We start from the raw sequence: 19,941 nt of genomic DNA on the forward strand, positions 1-19,941 counted from the left end.
CAACGCCTCCCATCCCTGTGCGGCGTGCGCAGGGTGTGCTGGGTGCGCTGGGTGCGCGCGACACCGCGTTCGAGTTCTGTGAACTGTTTATTACATGGAGATGAAAGGCCTCGCGAGGCATGTCCGCTGGTGTCACACAGCGCCACAGACATATAACAGCATCCCCACCGGCTCCTTTTCTCCTCGCCCATAATTAGATGCCTGATTTACATACCATGTCGGATTCGGATGTGCCGCGCCTTTTATCTTTTTTGTGCTCGCGTTTTTTCTCTTGGCTGTCTACATTGCAGTTTTTTCTCTGTTTTTCCTTTCAGTTTTTTTTCTGCACATACACACTCGGTTGTTTGATCTAGATGTGAATGGCAGCCCAATTCTCTGATGAGCTTTGTGCAGGCACATTCAGCAGCGGCATTGTGATCGGTCTGTATGTGTGTGTGCGCATTGTATATGAGTGTGAAAGGACAGATTTGTCATATTGTAATTGCAATTAGCCATTGGCATATTTTCCCTCTACGGTAGGTGTTGTTGTGGCAGTCAGATAAACGCCTTGCTATTAGACATGCACAACCAGAACGAGTTCAAAGGGCTGGCATTCAAGCTGAACACACCTGAAAAGTGGAGATATAAGGCTCACGCATTAACGCCTCCTCTCTGCTGTGTGTCTGTCTTGTCTCTCCATCTCCAGCCCGAGGAGTTGACCAACGCGCTGGAGATCAGCAACATCGTGTTCACCAGCCTGTTCGCTCTGGAGATGCTGCTGAAGATTTTGGTCTACGGGCCCTTCGGCTACATCAAGAACCCTTACAACATCTTCGATGGCATCATCGTGGTCATCAGGTGAGCAGGATTTCCTGACAACGACAGGGGGCCCTGAAATGAAACATAATCTTTTCCTCCCGGCTCTCTCTTTCAGATTTAAATATATTTTTTTGCCACTGGGAACACATAACACATAGCATATAACCTATGAAGGCAATCTCAAAAACCCATCGGCATATGTGTGTGTGTGTGTGTGTGTGTGTGTGTGTGTGTGTGTGTGTGTGTGTGTGTGTGTGTTTCTCTTCTCTTTGGACAGTGTGTGGGAGATCGTGGGTCAGCAGCACGGCGGTCTGTCGGTGCTGAGGACCTTCCGGCTGATGCGGGTGCTGAAGCTGGTCCGTTTCATGCCGGCCTTGCAGAGGCAGCTGGTGGTGCTAATGAAGACCATGGACAACGTGGCCACCTTCTGTATGCTGCTTATGCTCTTCATCTTCATCTTCAGGTAGGCAGTGGGAGTGGGCGACCTTGCGTCTGGCCGCCGCGAAAATGACACGTGTCGATCTCACAATGGTATGAACAAGATGGGTGAACTGTCACCATCTAAAACAAGTTGAAATGGCAAACAGAAGAGGCAAGTTGAAGGGAGTTCGATCAGTGACCGTGAAACACATTTGGAGCACCAAAATAAATTGGTAGATCAGCACATTATGCCAGCGACATGGGAAGCAAACTGCAGAGAGGAGACGTGATCAGTACAGACGGGTGAAGGGGTGACCAGTCGATAGGGTGGCGAGACTTAAGTGATTCCCTGTTTTGGTCAGCAACCCTACCTTCTGCCTGGTTTGGCCTGTGGCTGAGCTCAACAGAATGTGTGGAGGCTCTCTGCGCACACAAAACCTCACGACACTACGCTTCAAATCTAAAGTACTCCTCCATAAGGTTTATTGTGCACGACTAAAAGGCGCCATCAAAGAAACAGATAAACATCTTTCGCTATTTTTTAAGTGTTTTACACTCACAAACTAGATCAAATTGAATACCTCAGGACGGTGTGGGTGGGGTTTGATCAGATGAACAGGGAGTTGCAAGTGCAATACTTTAAATAAGCGATCACATGTATTGTAAACTTAAAGGAATTCAGAGCAGATCTATGATTGAGGGATTGCCTCCGAGCGGCTTTCAACATGGCATTTGCTGAGCCGCAGGCTATGGCAGCCGACGTTGCTGATAGAGCGAACAGTGTCTCCACTCACAAGCAAGAAACTTTTGCTTTGAATGTCAGCTCCATGTTAGTCGTGCATGTCCGGTGGTGTCTGAGCATGCGCTGCTTCATTTCAGCAGCTCGTTGGGATGTTTGTATACCCGCACGTATATGAGGCCACACGTGCACTTCAGTCGACACACACGGAGAGTGCCAAGAGCCGTGTATATGCATATACAAACAGCCTTTGATTTGAGTGAACAGTTGCCAAGTTGACACCGCAGAGGCCTGCTCATTGATCCCTCGGCCCCAGTTTAGCTTCAGTGTCTGTGTTTCTGAAGAAAAAAAAGACTGCTGGATTCATAATAGAAACCCACGCAGGATTAGCCGTGTTGCTGTATTTAGTGCCGGACATGAGATGTGACGAGTTTCGAGAGTTACCTCTGTACGGAGGTAGCCGTTCCCACCTTGCTTCCAGTCGTCATGCTCAGATGTGCTGATCCACTGCAAGTTCGATCTCTGTACTTGTCCCCATCTCACCCTCGAAAAGGAGGCAAATATCATTGAATCATTGCTTTAATTTCCAAAGTAGCGTAAACGTCTTGAAATCGTTGAAATTGTTCCTTTGTTTCTGATGCCATTGATCTCCGTTTATTCAAATGGGTGTAAGGTGTCACTGGCATGGTTTTGTGGCGCTCTCCATGGTGCTGAATTTGGAGAGAAAAAAACACTCCCTCTCCCTTTCCTGGCAACATTACTGCCACAATGCACTATGGGCCAACTGTTTATGAACCACTAACTGTTTATTACCTGACTGACAGTGTATAGTGTATATTATGGCCTTTGCTGCTTTTTGGGGTCATAAAACTAACTAATGAATTCTTCCGTACGTACCGATTCTTCCTACTTTTTTTTTGTGACCATCCCCCGGGCAGTAACTGCCATTCATGTTCAGTATATTCTGCCTGAGCTGCCATGCAAGCAGCGGGTATTAACAGTATGGTGGAGTCCAAACAAGTCATTTTGCTATGTTTATTTCTGTTTACTTGCGCTGCATCTAACATGGGTTGGCCTGACGTAAACATTTACCCCTCTGTTTCCTGTTTGTTTTCTCTTTTGGCCTTCCCTCCTCCTGCATCAGTATCCTGGGGATGCATCTGTTTGGTTGCAAGTTTGGATGTGAGGGCCAGAGTGGAGACACCCTGCCGGACAGGAAGAACTTTGACTCCCTCCTCTGGGCCATAGTGACTGTCTTCCAGGTGAGCATGTACCCCCCTCTTCCACCCTTCCTTTACTCGGTCAAACGCTCATGTTTTCACTGTGTTTAGCAGCAGCGTGACCTGAAGCAATGCGACTTCATCCACCATCTGGAATCTACTTTCCTGTGTGATCAAACTGTACCTGCTAAAGTGCCCTGAAGCCACCGACATCTCCCCTGCGTCACTGGTGCTGACTGGCCCCATCCAAAAAGGCTGAAAAGACAATTTCCTCCTGAATAAATATAATATATCGAATCAAATATTCCTCTTCACTCTCCCTCCCTGTCTGGCCTCTATCTAGCCCCCTCATTTTCCTCCACTCTATCTAATTCCAATTTCTAGATATCTCATAGGTTAAGTAGACCTGCCGCTTACTTCTTGTCACCTTGGATTAATGATAAGGCCTTCTGTCAGGTCCGATCATTCATCCATTATCCAGCTATCCTACTGTATAGTATTTATCACCCTTAATATAGCACCCATATATAATTCAGTGAAACATCTGAGGGGAGATGATGGACAATGTCAGCATGTCCCGCTGCACAGAAGATTGTACTGTCAAGCGCGTTCTCATGATGGAGGGTTTAATGTAGCTGCACTGATCCAGTCTACATTGTCTTGAACATTTCAGTATTCGGTCCTTTCAAATGAAGAACTGGTGGTGCACAGAATGCGTTTATGTTGTTGACATAAGAATACAAGTCAGATCGCTGACCAGAAATAACAACCACTGAAATCTCACAGGATCAACCGCTCGGCCACCCGTTCCACTGGACAGTTATTGTCCAGTCATCGCTGAGCGACCTGAACGAGGCTCTTCAGACCTCGTCGGTCTTGTGATGTGTTTGTTGTGCAGTAACAGAAACAGCAGTACGTCTGCATTTAAGAGCTTTGTCTAAAATCGAGCAGACGTGGAAGGAATACATGACATAGTGTGCTTGAACGTAAACTGTAAAGGTTAGCATGTCTGGCTAACTAGCTTACTACCTACGGGAGTAATCTAAGTAGCACATTGAGAACAAACTACATTAGTTCGTGTGGCGATATGTTTTTTTCTAAAGGGCAGACGACTACAAAGAAACACAAATTACCAAATGAGACTAGGTGACAACAAACAGACCAAATGACCACATAATTAATCAAAGTGACTACAAAGAGACACAAAATTCCAACGAAGAAAATTACATCAAAGAGAAAAAGTTACCACAAATGACACACAGAATGACCAAAAAGAGACACAAACCCCGGAGAGAGGTGTGTATAGACTACAAAAAAATGCATCTCTTTGTATTCTAACAACAGCAAAAGGAGAGGCAAGAGCATCTCAAAGTCTGCTTGTCTTTTGCTTTTTGTTTGACTGTGTCCAGGGGCCCATTTGCTCAGAAAACTACACCCCGGGTGATGTGTGTAACTTCAGCTGTTAAAGTCATGGTTTCCAGCTGGAAATAATAGGCCTGCTTTTGTCTACCACTGTCTGAAATGAAGGACCCACAGTTTTTCAGAGTACCCAGAACTTGGAGTGGTAAAACTACCACCGCCTTGCTTGATAAGCATAGTGCTTTTCCCCCATAAATAACTTTTGTCCTCTCCAGATCCTGACCCAGGAGGACTGGAACAAGGTGTTGTACAACGGCATGGCCTCCACCACTCCCGTGGCCGCCCTCTACTTCATCGCGCTCATGACCTTCGGCAACTACGTCCTCTTCAACTTGCTGGTGGCCATCTTGGTGGAGGGTTTCCAGACCGAGGTACAGTGTTGCTGGTCGAGCCGTTCTGTCTCAGTCTGAAAGCATCAGACGAGACATCTGCCAACGGGTTGACATGATTTGTCTCCTTTTAAGGCGAAACTACTCAATGCATTGCACACATGAGATTGATGGGTGGATGTTCGCGCCCACACACACATACCCAACTCACGCACTGTCGGCATTAACCTGCACCCTTTCATGCGCTCTCTGCGGTGGGTTACGCGAGGACACGAGAACACACCAGTTGCAGCGTTTCATTCCACCCCCCGATCCTCCCTCTCCTCTCTTCTTCACCTTCACCTCACTGTCAGCCTCTTCTCCTCCGACTCTTTCCTTGCTATCTCAGCGGTCGTCCTCATTATTGTTGCTGCTTTTTTTTCAATACGAGTCATGCCATAAAGCCCGTCATGAGAAAACTATGTCTGCGAGACCAGACGGCGCATCAGCCCACATCCCTCGTTTCATCAGTCTCATGCTCGGATGACTCCTTTTCTCGCCCCGCCTGATCTCCCCCCCACCTCCTCACTTCTTGTGTCACACAGCAAAAAGGGATATGTTCTCCACCACCTCACTGTGTTTTTGATTCTTCCCAGAGACAGGGCAGGGTAAGAAAAAACAGTTTTGCGGCGAGGGAAGAAGCTGAAAAACTCATTGAGCGATCTCTCTTTGCTTTTCTGCTGTACATCACACAAGTATTCATCCTATCTCTAGCTTTCTTCTTGTTTTCCCTTCTCTTTTTTCTTTAAGGGGTGTCGGCACCTATACTTTGATCTCCGAAGCACTTTGGCTCTTGGGCCGATTGGAGAGAGAATAGACGATGGGTGGCGGGGAGAGAGCTTGACAGGCTCATAAAATATGGATTAATTTGAATGAGCTTCTCCTCCTATTGTGCTCATCTGATGTACACATATCAAGTGCATTGCTGTGGTGAATGGAACCACATGCGAGGTGGGAGACAATGACCAAAGCCGCTTAAGATGAAGAATTTACACGCAGGCCAAGACTGGAATTAATGCGTTTCTGATGACTTTTTAAAGTCTGACACCGAAATTAGGCCTTAATGGGTTCATGGAATTAAGTTAGTTAAAAGCTGCAGCTATGCAAGAGGCCTTTACTCGTTTGAGGACATCCCAGTACGAAACACACAGGCATCCCAGCTTCAACAAAAAAAGTAAGTTTCTGCGCAACTTTCAGGTGTTTCTGATGACAAACAGGCACAGTTTGAGAAACATTTGTCTCTCGCCGTTGACCACCTCACATTTTCTCTCCCAAATAAAGGCCCAAGGAGGTCGACGGGAAAGGGGCGGGACTTTGCCTCTGTTGGCGCTTGTCGCATTATTATAGTAGAGTCCTGATGATTCAAGTCATGTTTTAATAATGGGTAATATATGAAGGGCTGTGATTACATTTGACTAGTGGCAAACAATGCTAACGCTAAAGAGTTCTTCTTTTTGCGTCTTTCAGCTCGTTGTTTTTTGGCTTCCCAGCCGGCAGCTTTGTTGTTCCGGTCTCATCTGTCTATTTCATTGTTTCGTTTCCAACTGCAGCTGCTTTCTTCTTTTGTTTTTTCACCCCAAAAAAAGCTCTAAGAATCCTTCCCTGCCTGTCAAATCTTCAAACGCACACGCACAGTCTCTCATACAAATAAGACCAAATGTAGAAACCCCCCCTAAGGTCTACCCCCTCCTGCTCCTCTGTATCACCACAGTGTTGTCGGTTCAATTCTCTCTCTCCTTTTTCAACTTAACGTCCTTTTTTTCTTTTCTTTTTTTTTACAAACACCGTTTATTTTTAGTCAGCCAAACTTCCCCTACGTCAGGGTTCCTAGGTAACGGGCGGTTTGAATGGCGTGAACTAAGCCACGAGAGATGTGCGGCCAAGACACACCGGCACGCATCACTTCCAATATGCCCATATTGCTTTGGACGTAAAGGCAGAGGGGAAATCATGTGAAGGTGTTTAGTTGTGTTATAAGTCCTCTTTTGCCTGCTTTTCTCTTCTTGATTTAACTCCTTCCTCCCTCCTCTTCATCTCCTCCATACTTCCTGTTGTCCACGTCCCTCTGTTCGGGTTGTGACCGTGTGACAGAATCCAATATCCGCCGCATAGAGTGCAGTGTTTCTTTACGGAGATGTATTTAACAGCCAAGAGACTAAAGCTCTTTTCTTTTTTTTTAATTGCACATCTCACCCTGACAGTAAACAATACATTTCACACACACATGCGAACGCACACGTGTGGCTCAGCCGCACAGGAATGCACATTGCGTCCTGAACGGAGGTGAAAACATGGCCGTGCTCTTCACCTCTGGACTGGGGCTGCCTTGGCCTCTTCCGGCTTTCGACCTGTAGTCAAGTCGCTGAAACACGAGTGCGCTCGGTGACTCAGGACTCAGGTCGCTCTGATGCGCTGAAGGTTGCTGCACGGTGAAGTCGAAATGGTCACGACAGGCTGAATGTTCCTTTAACTCTCTCCTTCTGCTCTTGTCTACTGCTGTGGTTCCATCTCTCCTCACCTCTGTGCCTCTTTTCCTCCGTGCGCCTCCCTCTCCCGTCCGGCTGCAAATGATCACTTCCACTATAGGAAGTGTCCAAGCGGGAGGATGTGCATGTCCAGCTGAGCCTTATCCAGCTGCCTGTAGACTCCGGGGTATGTAAAAGCACTGCAGCTCTGCCTCCCCGCCCCCTGTGCCCTCTCGACCTCACTCTCCTCCCGTTCTCCTCGTCCTTCCCTTGTCGAGGCTTCGCCGTCGTGCGTCAGATCTCTCAGGAGCCACTGCTGGAGGTTGCATGCTGGTCATTAACAGCCGAGTGTGTAATAGTAGGTCCTGTGTGGGTCCTAGACCATTTATCAAGCACAACTCCTAGCTCATGCTAGCTGCTGGTGTCTCAAAACTGAGCCATTCCACCCAAAATATCCAAAAGAAAACAAAAAACTACTGTATTTTCTAATTTGCCTTGAGTGATATTGCGCCATGCAAATAGTTTCAACTATAGTCACAGAGGTTTTGAGATTTCCACTGCTGAATGTTTTGCTGCCAAGCCAATTCAATAGAGTACCAAATGCCGGAAGGGAAAGTCCAGTTCGTTTTCAGGTGGCTTGTAATTGGAGTTCTTCCAAAAGATGGGTAGCTGTTAGAATATATCTGGTTCTTTGATGAAAAGAAAAGAAAGAAAGAAAAGACAAAAGGTACATTTTGGGGAATATTCTACAAAGCTTAAACAAAGCAATCAGACGCTAAACATAGGTCCTTGTAGAAACCTGACAATATAATAAGTTGTTTAAATCAATCAACTGTCTTTAGTCTGGGTCAGTGTTGGGCAGTGAGGAGTCCCCAAAAAACGTATTACATTTGTAAAAACATTTGTCGGCTCAACAAAGTAATATGATAACATAACAGGTAGCTTAACTACCTACTCTTGATGCCATCTATCAATAATAAAGAAAATATTAAAAAAAATATTATCTCATGGCATCATGTATTTAGATAACTTTAAACTTCCTGAGGAACTTGGCCTGGGTCAACAGATTTTGGCCCTCTGTTCCCAGTTATGACAACCACTGGCTTCTTATCCTGTTGGGGCTTATGGGTAATAATACCCATATGGGGTACTATTAGGGGGCGGCTGTAGCTCAGGGGGATGAGTGGTCGTCCCGCAACCACAAGGTAGCCGGCTCGATCCCCAGTCCCCCCACAGCCCACACGTCGAAGTGCTCCCCAGGGCCGCCCACCGCCCCCCATCCAGGGATGGGCCAAATGCAGAGAAGAATCTCCCCAAGGGGATTAATAAAGGATACTTTCTTCTTTCTAGTAATTAGTAATTTAATTAATTAGTTTCACCAAACCGGTGGCACAAAAAAATCTAAACTGGATTTTGCAGAAACCAAGTTGAAAGTATTAAAACTGATGTCCGTAACCCGACACAACCGACCCATCCACATAATGACAACACGCCTATTCTCCGTGTATTGTGGTGATGGTACCAGCCTGGACAAAATCAAATCTTAAAGCCTCTCGTGAACCAGCATAGCTCAACACCAACAGGGCTGACATGGAAATGCATGTCGAGTGTTTGTGAAAGTTGAGTGACCACACCAGAGCTGCAGTCACTCATGTTTGCCAAAATCAGAGGAACCCCCAACATGGCTGCCAGAGAATGTGTTGCATCTTCTGTAATTCCTCTCTCCTGCCTCCTGTCCCCTGCCTGCTGCCTCCTGCCTCCTGCCTCCTGCCTCCTGCCTCCTACCTCCTACCTCCTGCCTCTTACCTCCTGCATGATGCCCTTGCTGCTGAAACTAACCAGGCCAGTGAGTGACTGTTCAGAAGAGAAAAGTGCTCAAAGACTTGCATCACTTTGCCGTATGTGTGTATTTCTCTTCTTCTTCTTTTTAAAGCAGACTCTGCGTCAAAGCTCAGATTGAACACTCACCTCCCACTAGCCCTCCTCTCCTCTCTTCTTTTTTGTATTATTCTAGCCTCGGGGTAAGAACGCTATTCCAGTGCTGCCAAAAATCTCCTTCTCTAAGTCTTTGTTTTACCTGGCTGGAGGATAGAGATGAAGCAAGTAAGAGGGAGATGGGAGGGGGAGAGGATCAACTCTGTTTGCATGACTCAGGATCTTAAGGCCAGAGCACTCTGGGAAATGGGGGCCTTTAAAAAACAGATGGCTGTAATGTCTCGTCCTCGTGCCCTCTGACTTTATGCTGTCCAGCTCTATCCAGAGTTGATCCACGAGCTTTCAAATGGGCAAATGGTTCCATATTGTTAAAACGCAGCAGCCCACTGGAAGCCGTGCTTGTGATGGGGATTTGAGTGGAGTCTGCTGGCTGGTTATACGTTATATTTATAGCTTGATTTAACCTTCATTACCTTTTAAAACCGTCTTCACTGTAGGTACCAGCCGCCTGCAGATGTCCAGGGCTGCCAATATTACAATAAAATCATCCAATCAAAAGGAACTTACATGTAGTTTCTCTTTTATTTTGAAGTGTATGGTGCAGAATTATCTTCCAATTTGGAAATTAATTCCATCATCATTTGGATTTTGGATTTTGGCATTAACTATGCTTTTTTTTAAGTTGCGGCGTGGAGGAGGAATTGTACTAGTATTGGTGGTCCGCTTCGTTTTCATCCAGCTTCTTATGGAGGTGTCCTCAAATGGAGGTGGTCAAACGTTAGTTTTATTACTAATTACCAAAAAGGCAGCATGAAAAACAACTTAATGTTTGGTGAATACGGTAAACTGCAAACTTGATACCTGACTGTTCCATCTTGAGCCTGTTAGCATGCTGATGTTAGCATTAGCTCAAAGCCAGACTAAGTACAGCCTCATAGACCCGCTGGTGTGGCTGCAGGCTCACTTCAATTTTCATTGAAAGATAAGCCGAATTTAAGACATGATTAAAATTCATACATTTGTGGCGTTTATTATACGTTAAAAAATGATGATCGTGGCAGTTCCGATTTACATTCCAGGCGAGATTATACATTTTAATCGCCTATTTTGAAAGATGGAAATAAGAGATGTTTGTTGTTTGTTGTTTATTTGAACATGTGCATCGAGTGATCAAATTAAACTGTAATTGAATTGAATGATTTCATTTGAATATCGCCGGCCCTGGACCTCTATACCTGTGTTGTTGTGGTCGCCAGTGTGGGTGTTAGTTTGGGGAGGTTTGCTACAACGGCACAGGTATCTGATCCAATTCTGCACCGGTGCGTCTCAAATGCACCCACCGCCTCCCATTCACACCCTTTTTAAAGCGATGAAATTGAGATGCCCCTGTGTGCTGCTGGTGTCTATTATGGTTTGTCTATCAGCACCAGGCCTGGTCTGGCCTATCTCCTGCTGCCGCCACCGGGCCCAAATTGGGGTGGCGGAGTGTAAACAAGCTATCCAAACTACCAGGCTATTTCGGGACAAGGATTTCCCTCGAGTCCTGCTCCACAGTTATCATGACACTGAAAACGCACCATCAGAAATATTATCGGGTTAACATCTCCTCCGTCCCTGAGATAAGTATTCAAAGCCAAGAAGTGAAAAGTTCTCCTCTGAAAAACCTTCTTCCATCCTTATTTAATTCCAGAGATGACTTAATCTGGGAAATGAGAAAACTTAATATACATTTTTTTTTTCATTGGATCTTTTTGCTATAAAGGGTTTGTTTTTTGACAACTGGGATGAGGGTTAATGACTGCCTGTGAAGATGTTGGTACATAATGTACTAGATAGGAAACGCGTTAGGAATAAAACAGCAACCGAGAGACAGAAAAAGAAAATTCTGACTGAGTCTGAGCTGGATTAAGCTCACCTTTTGCTGTCTGGTGTAGTTTCACCCACTCTAGCCTCTTGATTGAGGGTTCCCAAATAACATAGTGCACTCTTGATAAGCAAAGGATTAGCAGATCTTAGTTCAGCTCCATCTTTTGACACGATTGGTGCAATCTACCCTTACTGTGTCATCGTGCAGCATCAACGTGTACGACTGCTGCACATAGATTAGTAGTTAATAAACTGTTACTTTCTATTTACTATGCAGCCTTGAGTGTCAAACCCTTTGTATTTTTCTTGAAAGTAATCATGAACCAAGTGTAGCAGAGATATCGAGCCAATAGAAGTAATAGCCTCAGCTTATCAGCCTCAGTTCTGCAGGTGTAAGGAAATCATCTGCTTGCATTCACTTCTATTGAATAAAGGAAGCTATCGTCACCTAGCCCATGAAAACAAAATCACAGCGGAGATGGAGAGAACTCTCCATTGCTGCTTTGAAAAGAAAAGGATGAGAGAGAGAGAGAGAGAGAGAGAGAGAGAGAGAGAGAGAGAGAGAGAGAGAGAGAGAGCCCACAATGCATTAGGGCCGATGCTCCACTGGGTCTGTCCTATCACAGCCGTCCTTTCTGATCGTTTGAGTTTAGCTTGGGAGAAGGTCTCTCGCTGTGACTAAAACTGTTTTCTTTCAGGGTTTTTATGGTGATAAATTGTTGAGAATTTGGACTGTGTGTCTGTTTAGCCTGCGGTATAATCTTCATGGCCAAACATTTCTAAAATATAGCTTAAAAGTTAAGTTAGCCGTGATTGTGTCACTACTGCTCCCGATCAGAATCAAACAAAGGTATTTTTAAGATTACACATTTGAATGTGGTTTCCAATAGCTCTAAATGTAACAATATATAGAGACATATATAGACGTGGCAAACATCTATACCAAGGACAAGAGAACTAAGCTAAACTAACCATGGAGCCTTTATATCCAATCAAGACTAGAGGATGTAGAGGGAAAATGCATACTATTGTGATTCTACAAACCTGCTTCCGTGTAGTCTGTGTCCCACCACAGTCCCCAAAGTTGGTCTCATGATTATTTTGTTTTCTAAAGATAGATTTGATTTTGTAGCGAGTAACGAAGGTTTCAGGGGAAGTGTATCAGAGTCAAAGTATCAGTTTTCTTTGCAAAATGTAGTGAAGTAAAAGTGAAGGTCAACAGAAATATAAATAGTAAAGTAAAGTACAGATAGCCCAAAAAACAACTTAAGTACAGTAACGTTGTATTTCTACTTAGTTAATATACACCACTGCAATCAAGTATATAAAGAAAATATTGGAATGGGCCTGTACAGCTTCTTCTTTTTTACATCATTAGCGTCTATTGAAGTTTAAAATTACAAAAATCCCCCAAAAATTCCCTAAAAAAATTAGAGATGCTGTTAGACCACCTCGTTAATACAGGTGGTGACTCCTTTCAAACAGCTGTTTAACTGCTAAATGCCAACAAATATGGATTTAACCAAACTATTTTGTTTGAGGAAAAACATGTTGGTAAATTTAGACTTTTGGACTTTATTTTAAAACAATAAATAGACATACAAAAAATGAATAAAAGCTACGCAACGTTCGAATGTTAGTTATGAATGAAGCTTGGTTTAATTCCTTACTCCTTCAGTTTATTCAGAACATTCTGTTATAATGATAACGACAATATTTTGTTATTCAATGTAGCCATTTTCTGCTGTGATCCAAACATAGCACAAACTAGAAGGAAACGGCTCAAAGATAGCTATAGATGGCCACAGATTGTAAACAAACACAACATGCAGTATATCCACACCCATTGTGTCTTCCTCTTGCACTCATTGGGAGTGTAAAGAAAGTCATTTGTTAGTTTAAAAGGAGCTGCATGGTGATTAGGTCCCGAGGCCTTTTTTCTGGACCCAGTTTATTCACTTTGCTACCACACAGGTCTGACTCACGGGGTCGGCATTCTATTCATCCAGCATCCACCTGGCAGCCTCCACACATTAATGCAGTCTGCAGGCTCCGGCTCAGCGCAGCCAAGACAAGCAAGGAGGAGAATAATTAAGAGCCTGAGAGAGACGAACAAAATGTTAACGTGAGATAGTGAGAAAGACTCTTTTGACAGCATTGTCTGGAACGAGGAGAGAGAACAAAACAAGGAATAAACAGTTCTGACAAAAAAGTGTGTGGGGGGAAGCTGATTTGCAGACTGCCTCACAGCACAATGGAGAAAACATGTGTGTGTGTGTGTGTGTGTGTGTGTGTGTGTGTGTGTGTGTGTGTGTGTGTGTGTGTGTGTGTGTGTGTGTGAGGATCGCAGACCTCAGCAGCCACACTGAAGCTCTTTTGTAGCCCTTTACGGGTCACGGCAAGTAAAAAAGGACTACCATGCGGCCGAGAAAAAGTACCTGGCAGGTTCTCTCTGAATAGTGCCGTGTTGTTGAACTTCAGTGTGGTTTCTCTATGAACCTTCTCACTGTCCTTTGCATGGCAACACTTGTTGTAGTTGATCTTTTTCACTGTCTCTCTGTTCCCTTCGGCTCTGAGATCGTGGGAGACAAAGAGGGAGGTTGCCTCTAGGTACTGATCCGGGCTCAGATTCGAACAGGGATTGATGCAACAAGGGGACAAGTGGGAACCTGTGGTTAGAGGCAACTTCAACCCACATGCTTTCTGTGAACTCCACCAAGAAGAAGGAGCTTTTCACCGGTGCTCTCTTCTGACTTTTTCTGTGTGTTTTTGTCTGTCAAGGGCGATGCCTCTAAATCGGGCTCAGAGATCGATTCCTGTGCACGAAGTATGGAGGACGTCAACGGCAGCAAGAAGGATTTATCGGACTCTGCAGGTGAAATATACATGTGTTTACAAGCACATTCTCGTGGCCGCCCGAGTCAATGATGGTACGAGAGGAACCCTCCCGAATCTCTGTAGGTTACACATCGATTTGTCTTTCTTACAAAATGTATGTAGTGGCTCGTGATACAGCAGCGGGTTAGGCCAAAGGCATTTGTGCAAACATCCCCCACTTGTTCTACGGGTCTGTGGTCTCTTCTCAGCCTTCTTCCCCTCCCCCCCGTTGCTTTTCCAACCATGCTCAGCCTGCATGGCATCAAACCAGCGGCCTCATCCATAATTCCTCATACACCAGTTGCCTATTCCTTCTAATTACTCTTCGCGCAGTCCGATGGAGTGCAGCTCCCAGACGTACGGTATCATCTCCCCTTCAGGCCCTTCAGATGCTCTGTGTGAAACCGCTTACATGGCTGGAAGAGACTAATATACATCTGCTAGGCCTCGGATATAGGTTTGAAGACCGAGGAATTAGCGTTATTAAAGAAATATGAAATTTACTGAAATAGGTACACTTATTACGTGACATATGTACACAGCGTTAAGTTACGTAGGTTAGTTAGGTAACAAAAATAAAGTAAAATAGGTTGAGAGTCCTGTGTCTGTTTGATGTCTCCATCCACCCCAACCTCCTCAATAAAAGGACTTTCTAGCCCTATATACTACGGCAGGTGCTCTGACTGATGTAGACACAGATGTAGAGGGGTTTGCATCAGAAAGTTAAAAGCACTGTGCTTCTCATACAGATGCTAAACGGTGCGTCGGTATCAGACGCCGATGGGCACTGACCAAGAGTACCGATTCTTGGTCGGTGCCCACCGGCGTCTGATATGCCGATGGGCTATGACCAATACGAGTGAGAATGGGTCGCTTTAATCCTCTCTGACCCTCATCCTCATTGCTCTTACCCCCTTCAAAACCACTAAATTGAACTTTCTTCATCCCTATTTCTTTGCTAGTAGTGCCTGTAAATGGTCATGTGGACCTAAAGACCAGTCTGACTCCACCTCTGATCACCCACACGGCTGCCACCCCTATGCCCGTACCCAAGTTGCCCGTTGGGGGGGACCCCATCCTGGGCTTCGAGTCCCGTCGAGGCAGCAACGTCTCCATAGACCCGGTCTGCTACGACAAATCACTGGTTGGTGTATTCATTGTTATTCTCACATACACCCAAAGCATTCGTTGGTTTTCAAGTGTGATCATCCTGTTCCATTTACATCAATACACATGTAAGGTGACCAGGAATTACCCACAGCCCCCATCACCACCCGGCTCTCCTACGAGTCTTCCATTGTATGTGTCTTGCTGATGTGTGGAAGTAATAATGATTGAGGATGATTAATGTGAAAGGCCGGTCCGACACTAACTGCTGCCACTGCCACTCTTTTTTTGACAAGCTGATGATCGGGATAAAGACCTGTGAAAAATAAAACCATGTCTCTTCATCTGCTCCCATCTGCTTGTCAGCATTAATCTCTATTCAATTCAGCTCGCGTCCAGCCAAGTCGACCCGATTCAGCTTGATTTATTTGCCTGAAAGATCAACATGACAGACATGATGGACACATTTACACGCTGCACCGCTTGGAATTCTTTTCTTCTCTGTCCTGCTTATCATCACTCTGTCCCTCTCTCTTGCCCTCCTGGCCGTCTTCCCGCTCCAGACCAGCGCCCAGAGCTCCTCCCCCAACGCCCCGTGGAGCTCTGCGAGCGGTTGGACCAGCCGGCGGTCCAGCTGGAACAGCCTGGGTCGCGCCCCGTCACTCAAACGCCAGAAGCGTCAGTCTGGGGAGCGGCGTTCTCTCCTCTCCGGGGAGGGCGGCTCCAGCTCGGACGAAGGTGGGGGAAATGAAGACGGTGGGTTGATGGAGGAAGACGACGCTTCGCTGGTCAGGACGGACTCCATGTCCCAGTCACAGAGAGAGACCCGACACCGGAGGATGGCGTCGGTGGAGACTCGGAGCTCCATAGATTTGCCCCCTGATGCTCTGCTGCAGGTATGCTTCATCTCCCTCTGATTTATCTCTAGGGTACGACATTTGACTTGGAGCATGGGGTAGAATTTATTTTGATACCACAATCTACTTAAGCCATAAGTCCTGTTCATTGGCATTCTTCTACGATGATGTGTTATTCAGACCAACACAGCACAGTCTAAGATAATGAGACTACGGCATCCTTGTAACTGCATTCTGTCCCTGTGTAGGTGCCCTACCTGTACCGCTCAGCCAGCATGCACAGCTCCAGACCCCCGTCACCGGGCCACTTACTGCCCCCAGAGCACAGCGGCTGCAATGGGAAGGGCTCTCCGTCATCGCTGGGCCCTACTCAGGTCTCTCTGGAGGACAACACGGAAGACGAAAATGCAGAGGAGGAGGCCAACCTGGTCAGTCCATGCACGTGTGCATGTTTGCTTGTTCTTGTACGGGACCGGTTGCGGTTAGTGACGTAGAGCTGAGACGCTGGCACAAGCTGAGTCAATGTTAGCTGTGCTCATTTTGGAAATAAATTAAATGCTTAGTTTTTCCTTCAGGTTGTATGTTCTGGGAGGTCAAATGAATGTTTTTGATCGTGGATTTTGGTATATAACGGCTTCAGTTCCGTCCTAAAATGGTCTGTGTGATGTCAAGGTAAAGCAGCTGTGGAAGGGAGCAGCAGAAAAACACATTTACTCACCTTCAAAAGGCCTACGGAAAACATCTATATCAGTTAGTGTGCTCTGTATTTCGAACATTTTCACTGCTTTACCTTGCCGTCAGAATACGTAAGGAACACCACTGGGAAGCAACAGACAAAAACAATATGAATAGATTAAAAGATAATCTACAATTATATCAGTTTACTATATATGATGATGTTGTAGGTGGCTTATTTTTTTTGACAAACCTTGTTTTATTCATTCGTATGAAACAAAAGCTTCAGTGGAGTGAAATTGTTGCTCCCAATATGCAACAGGAAACTGTGAGCGTTTGAATACTGAATGTGCTGTACATTTTCTGCTCCCTACAGGGTCGTTTTCCCAGAGTGTTCCGCTGGCTGGAGAAGAAGCAGCCCAAGTGGTGTCGGCAGAGGGACACCTGGTCACTCTACCTCTTCCCTCCAGAGTCGAGGTAGTATTCACACCTTTCGTTCATCTCCATAACTCTGTCTCTGTACTTCTCACAGCTTCTTTTTATTTGATAAATTGTGGGTACACAAACACTAATGACCTGCATCCCCCTGGAGCAGTTGGGGTACATTTGGTTCTGTATTTTAAAATTAAATTAAATGTAAAAAAACAATAAAAAAAACGAGTCCATAGCACTTTTGAAACGATTAACTTTCGTTATCAGTGTTCAGGAAAAGACTGAACCGACGTCTTGACAAGAAGAAGATTTTTCTCGTTGCATTTGACTGACTGTAATGACAGAGTGTTTTTTTTTGCTGCAATGTGTGCACAGCATTTTTTCTTTCTTCCCTTCCCCTCCCAGCTACTTTCCCCTCCCCTCCCACAATCTCCCTTCAGAAGTCTCTTTTATCTGCACATTTCTGCCATGTCAGGGATGAGTAAGGAGCAGAGGGAGGAAGGCAGCTTCTCCTACTGAGTGCTGCATGTTATCTCAGCCCTGTGCTGAATCCATCGCTTCCCACCCTCCTTCACCCCTCTTCCCTCTCTCCTCCTCCCCTTCTGGGGCTTTGATCTGTGTGTCTCTGTTGTCTATTTAGTGGACGTGGCTGTGGAGGCCACACGAAGCAACACGATGGCCCCAGCCTGCTGCCACAGTGTCGCAACATGCTAATTAAACATCAAATGACAATAACAAAAATAATAAACTGTATTTCTTTTGTTCTACAGTATATGTGGCCCTACATAATGTAGTTTGTTTTGGCTACTACTGACAATATAGTCACTGTAATTTAATTTTTGCAAGACATTATTTAGCCTATTTCCACTTCTTGGTGCCGACTTGACTCAACTCACTTGAAGTTGTGGGTAGTACCTGGTACCAGGCAGTAGAAATACGGCATTTGTGGGGGTGGGAACTAAAAATAGTCTGAAATATCACTTTTCACTAACAGCAGCATGCATGCTTACAGATGACATAACAATACGGGAAGCTTACCGATGACTCAGCAGATGTTTGAGTCGCAGGAATGAAAAGTCACATTGAGTGAGAATTGGTGCGAAAGTTAGCAAAGCAGGCTAACTGGCTACTACTTTCCAAGTGGAAGCTAGTTAGCCTAGCTTACGAGCTTACACTTTCTAAGCGGAATATAAACTATAGGATGGGACCTTCCAAATATTGAATGTTCTAATGTGGCAGATGGCTTAAAATGCTAACTGTCGGTAGCTGAGGATACGTGCACTCAGTGGTTGAAAAGAGGGTTTATCCAGGAATACGGGGTATATCCTCCGTTCTGGCGAGTACCCACTTATAACCATCGGAATATATAGGGGGTTGTGGTTAGGGCAAGTATTGCGCGCAATGGGCTTGGTGTTCACATTGAAATATCAATAAAATACATTATATCATGTACCGAATATTAACTTGCATTGCGCCATTTCTTCTTAGCATACGCTTCAGAATGACCTTCTTACGAAGTACTGAATACAACAAGAGAGGGGCGTTCATATGGACTCATCCCGTGAACATGGCAAACAAAAAGACATTTGTTCCTGCAAAAACGTCCATATTTTATAGTTTAAAAGGTAAAATAATTGGGAGGCAGCCAACATTAATATCAGTATGAAAATGTTTCCCTTTGATTTGCATTAAGCAAGCCTCCAGAGCTGTTTCAGAAGTGCTGGATGGTTCTCCTCTCTGTCAGCCGTATTACATGCTTTGGAGAAGGTTAATAGGAAAAGCTCCCTGCAGGCTGCTTCTGTTAGAGTATTAAGAAAACGGAGGGGTCTTGGCTCAAAGCAGGCTTCTCGCACGCTTTTCAATCGCAGCAGGGCTGCAAGGTTTGGCTGTCGCTGAGAGTGACGCCGAGGACACGGGCTCTGCGTGGCACCCATTCTGGCGCCGCGGACGTCCGCCTGTGCTCACAATTACATCAAGAGACAGCAGTGTAGTGGGAGGCTGGAGTCCAGCGGCTTTCACATGGACCCGAGTTCACCTCAACCTGCCTTTGTGCTCTGCTGTTTTTCTGCTGCTACTGATTATTACCGCGGGGGACGTTTTTCAATGAGCGGAGGAGTGGGATGCAGCCACTGGGATTAGACAAGACTGGGCTGTGTAAGAACAATGGAATATCAACATGGGGACCGGGGGATGTGCACGTGGTCCCTCATACAGTATATGATCAGATTATGTGGAACTACATTGAACCCTGTGGGGGGGCGGGGGTCATCTGTGCAGCACAGTACGAGATACAGATGAGAACAGAACAAATAGACAGCGGGGAGTTTTAAGAGTTACAGTAAATAGCAAAAGTAATGATACGTGGCATTTTTTTATGTCTATACTTTCTGTGTTGCTACTTTCCACTCACGAATGACAGAACACAACAGTGGTGCAGCCGATAGCTGAAGAGCACATTAAATGTTCTCGCCATCTGTCAGCTCTTTGGTGGAAAGCAATCAGCCAGCACACAGGAAGTAGTGCGGTATATGTCTCTGGTTTGTTTGGAATGCACAGAAGATGAACTGGGTAGTTAGCATGTGCTTATCTTTTCTCGCCCTTCCACACAAAGAGGTCAGGCCAAAGTAAAGCCCGGGCAGCAACAGAAACCCGAACGTCTTCGGCATAAGATCCAAAAGAACTTGTCGCACGACCCTCTACATTGCTACAGTGACCTGGAGGAGCAGTGCAAAAACAGCAAAGGGACGCCAAGAAGACTTTTTA

At 45.5% G+C, this 19,941-nt stretch overlaps 1 protein-coding gene across 1 annotated transcript in view; it reads left to right on the forward strand.

Moving 5' to 3' along the window:
- The window catches only part of cacna1g (calcium channel, voltage-dependent, T type, alpha 1G subunit), a gene marked incomplete at its 5' end in the record, with an annotated part of 203,919 nt that overhangs the window by 125,210 nt on the left and 58,768 nt on the right, over nt 1–19,941 (forward strand). The window contains 10 exons of the mRNA XM_079214082.1: nt 686–837; nt 1,076–1,261; nt 3,102–3,219; nt 4,812–4,967; nt 7,551–7,616; nt 14,012–14,105; nt 15,073–15,251; nt 15,778–16,110; nt 16,320–16,499; nt 17,123–17,223. Coding sequence (XP_079070208.1) covers nt 686–837; nt 1,076–1,261; nt 3,102–3,219; nt 4,812–4,967; nt 7,551–7,616; nt 14,012–14,105; nt 15,073–15,251; nt 15,778–16,110; nt 16,320–16,499; nt 17,123–17,223 — 1,565 coding nt within the window. The remainder of the gene's footprint in view (nt 1–685; nt 838–1,075; nt 1,262–3,101; nt 3,220–4,811; nt 4,968–7,550; nt 7,617–14,011; nt 14,106–15,072; nt 15,252–15,777; nt 16,111–16,319; nt 16,500–17,122; nt 17,224–19,941) is intronic.

This window comes from Taurulus bubalis (assembly GCF_910589615.1).
Source record: "Taurulus bubalis genome assembly, chromosome: 2".
In the NCBI taxonomy this organism is placed as follows: Eukaryota; Metazoa; Chordata; class Actinopteri; order Perciformes; family Cottidae; genus Taurulus; species Taurulus bubalis.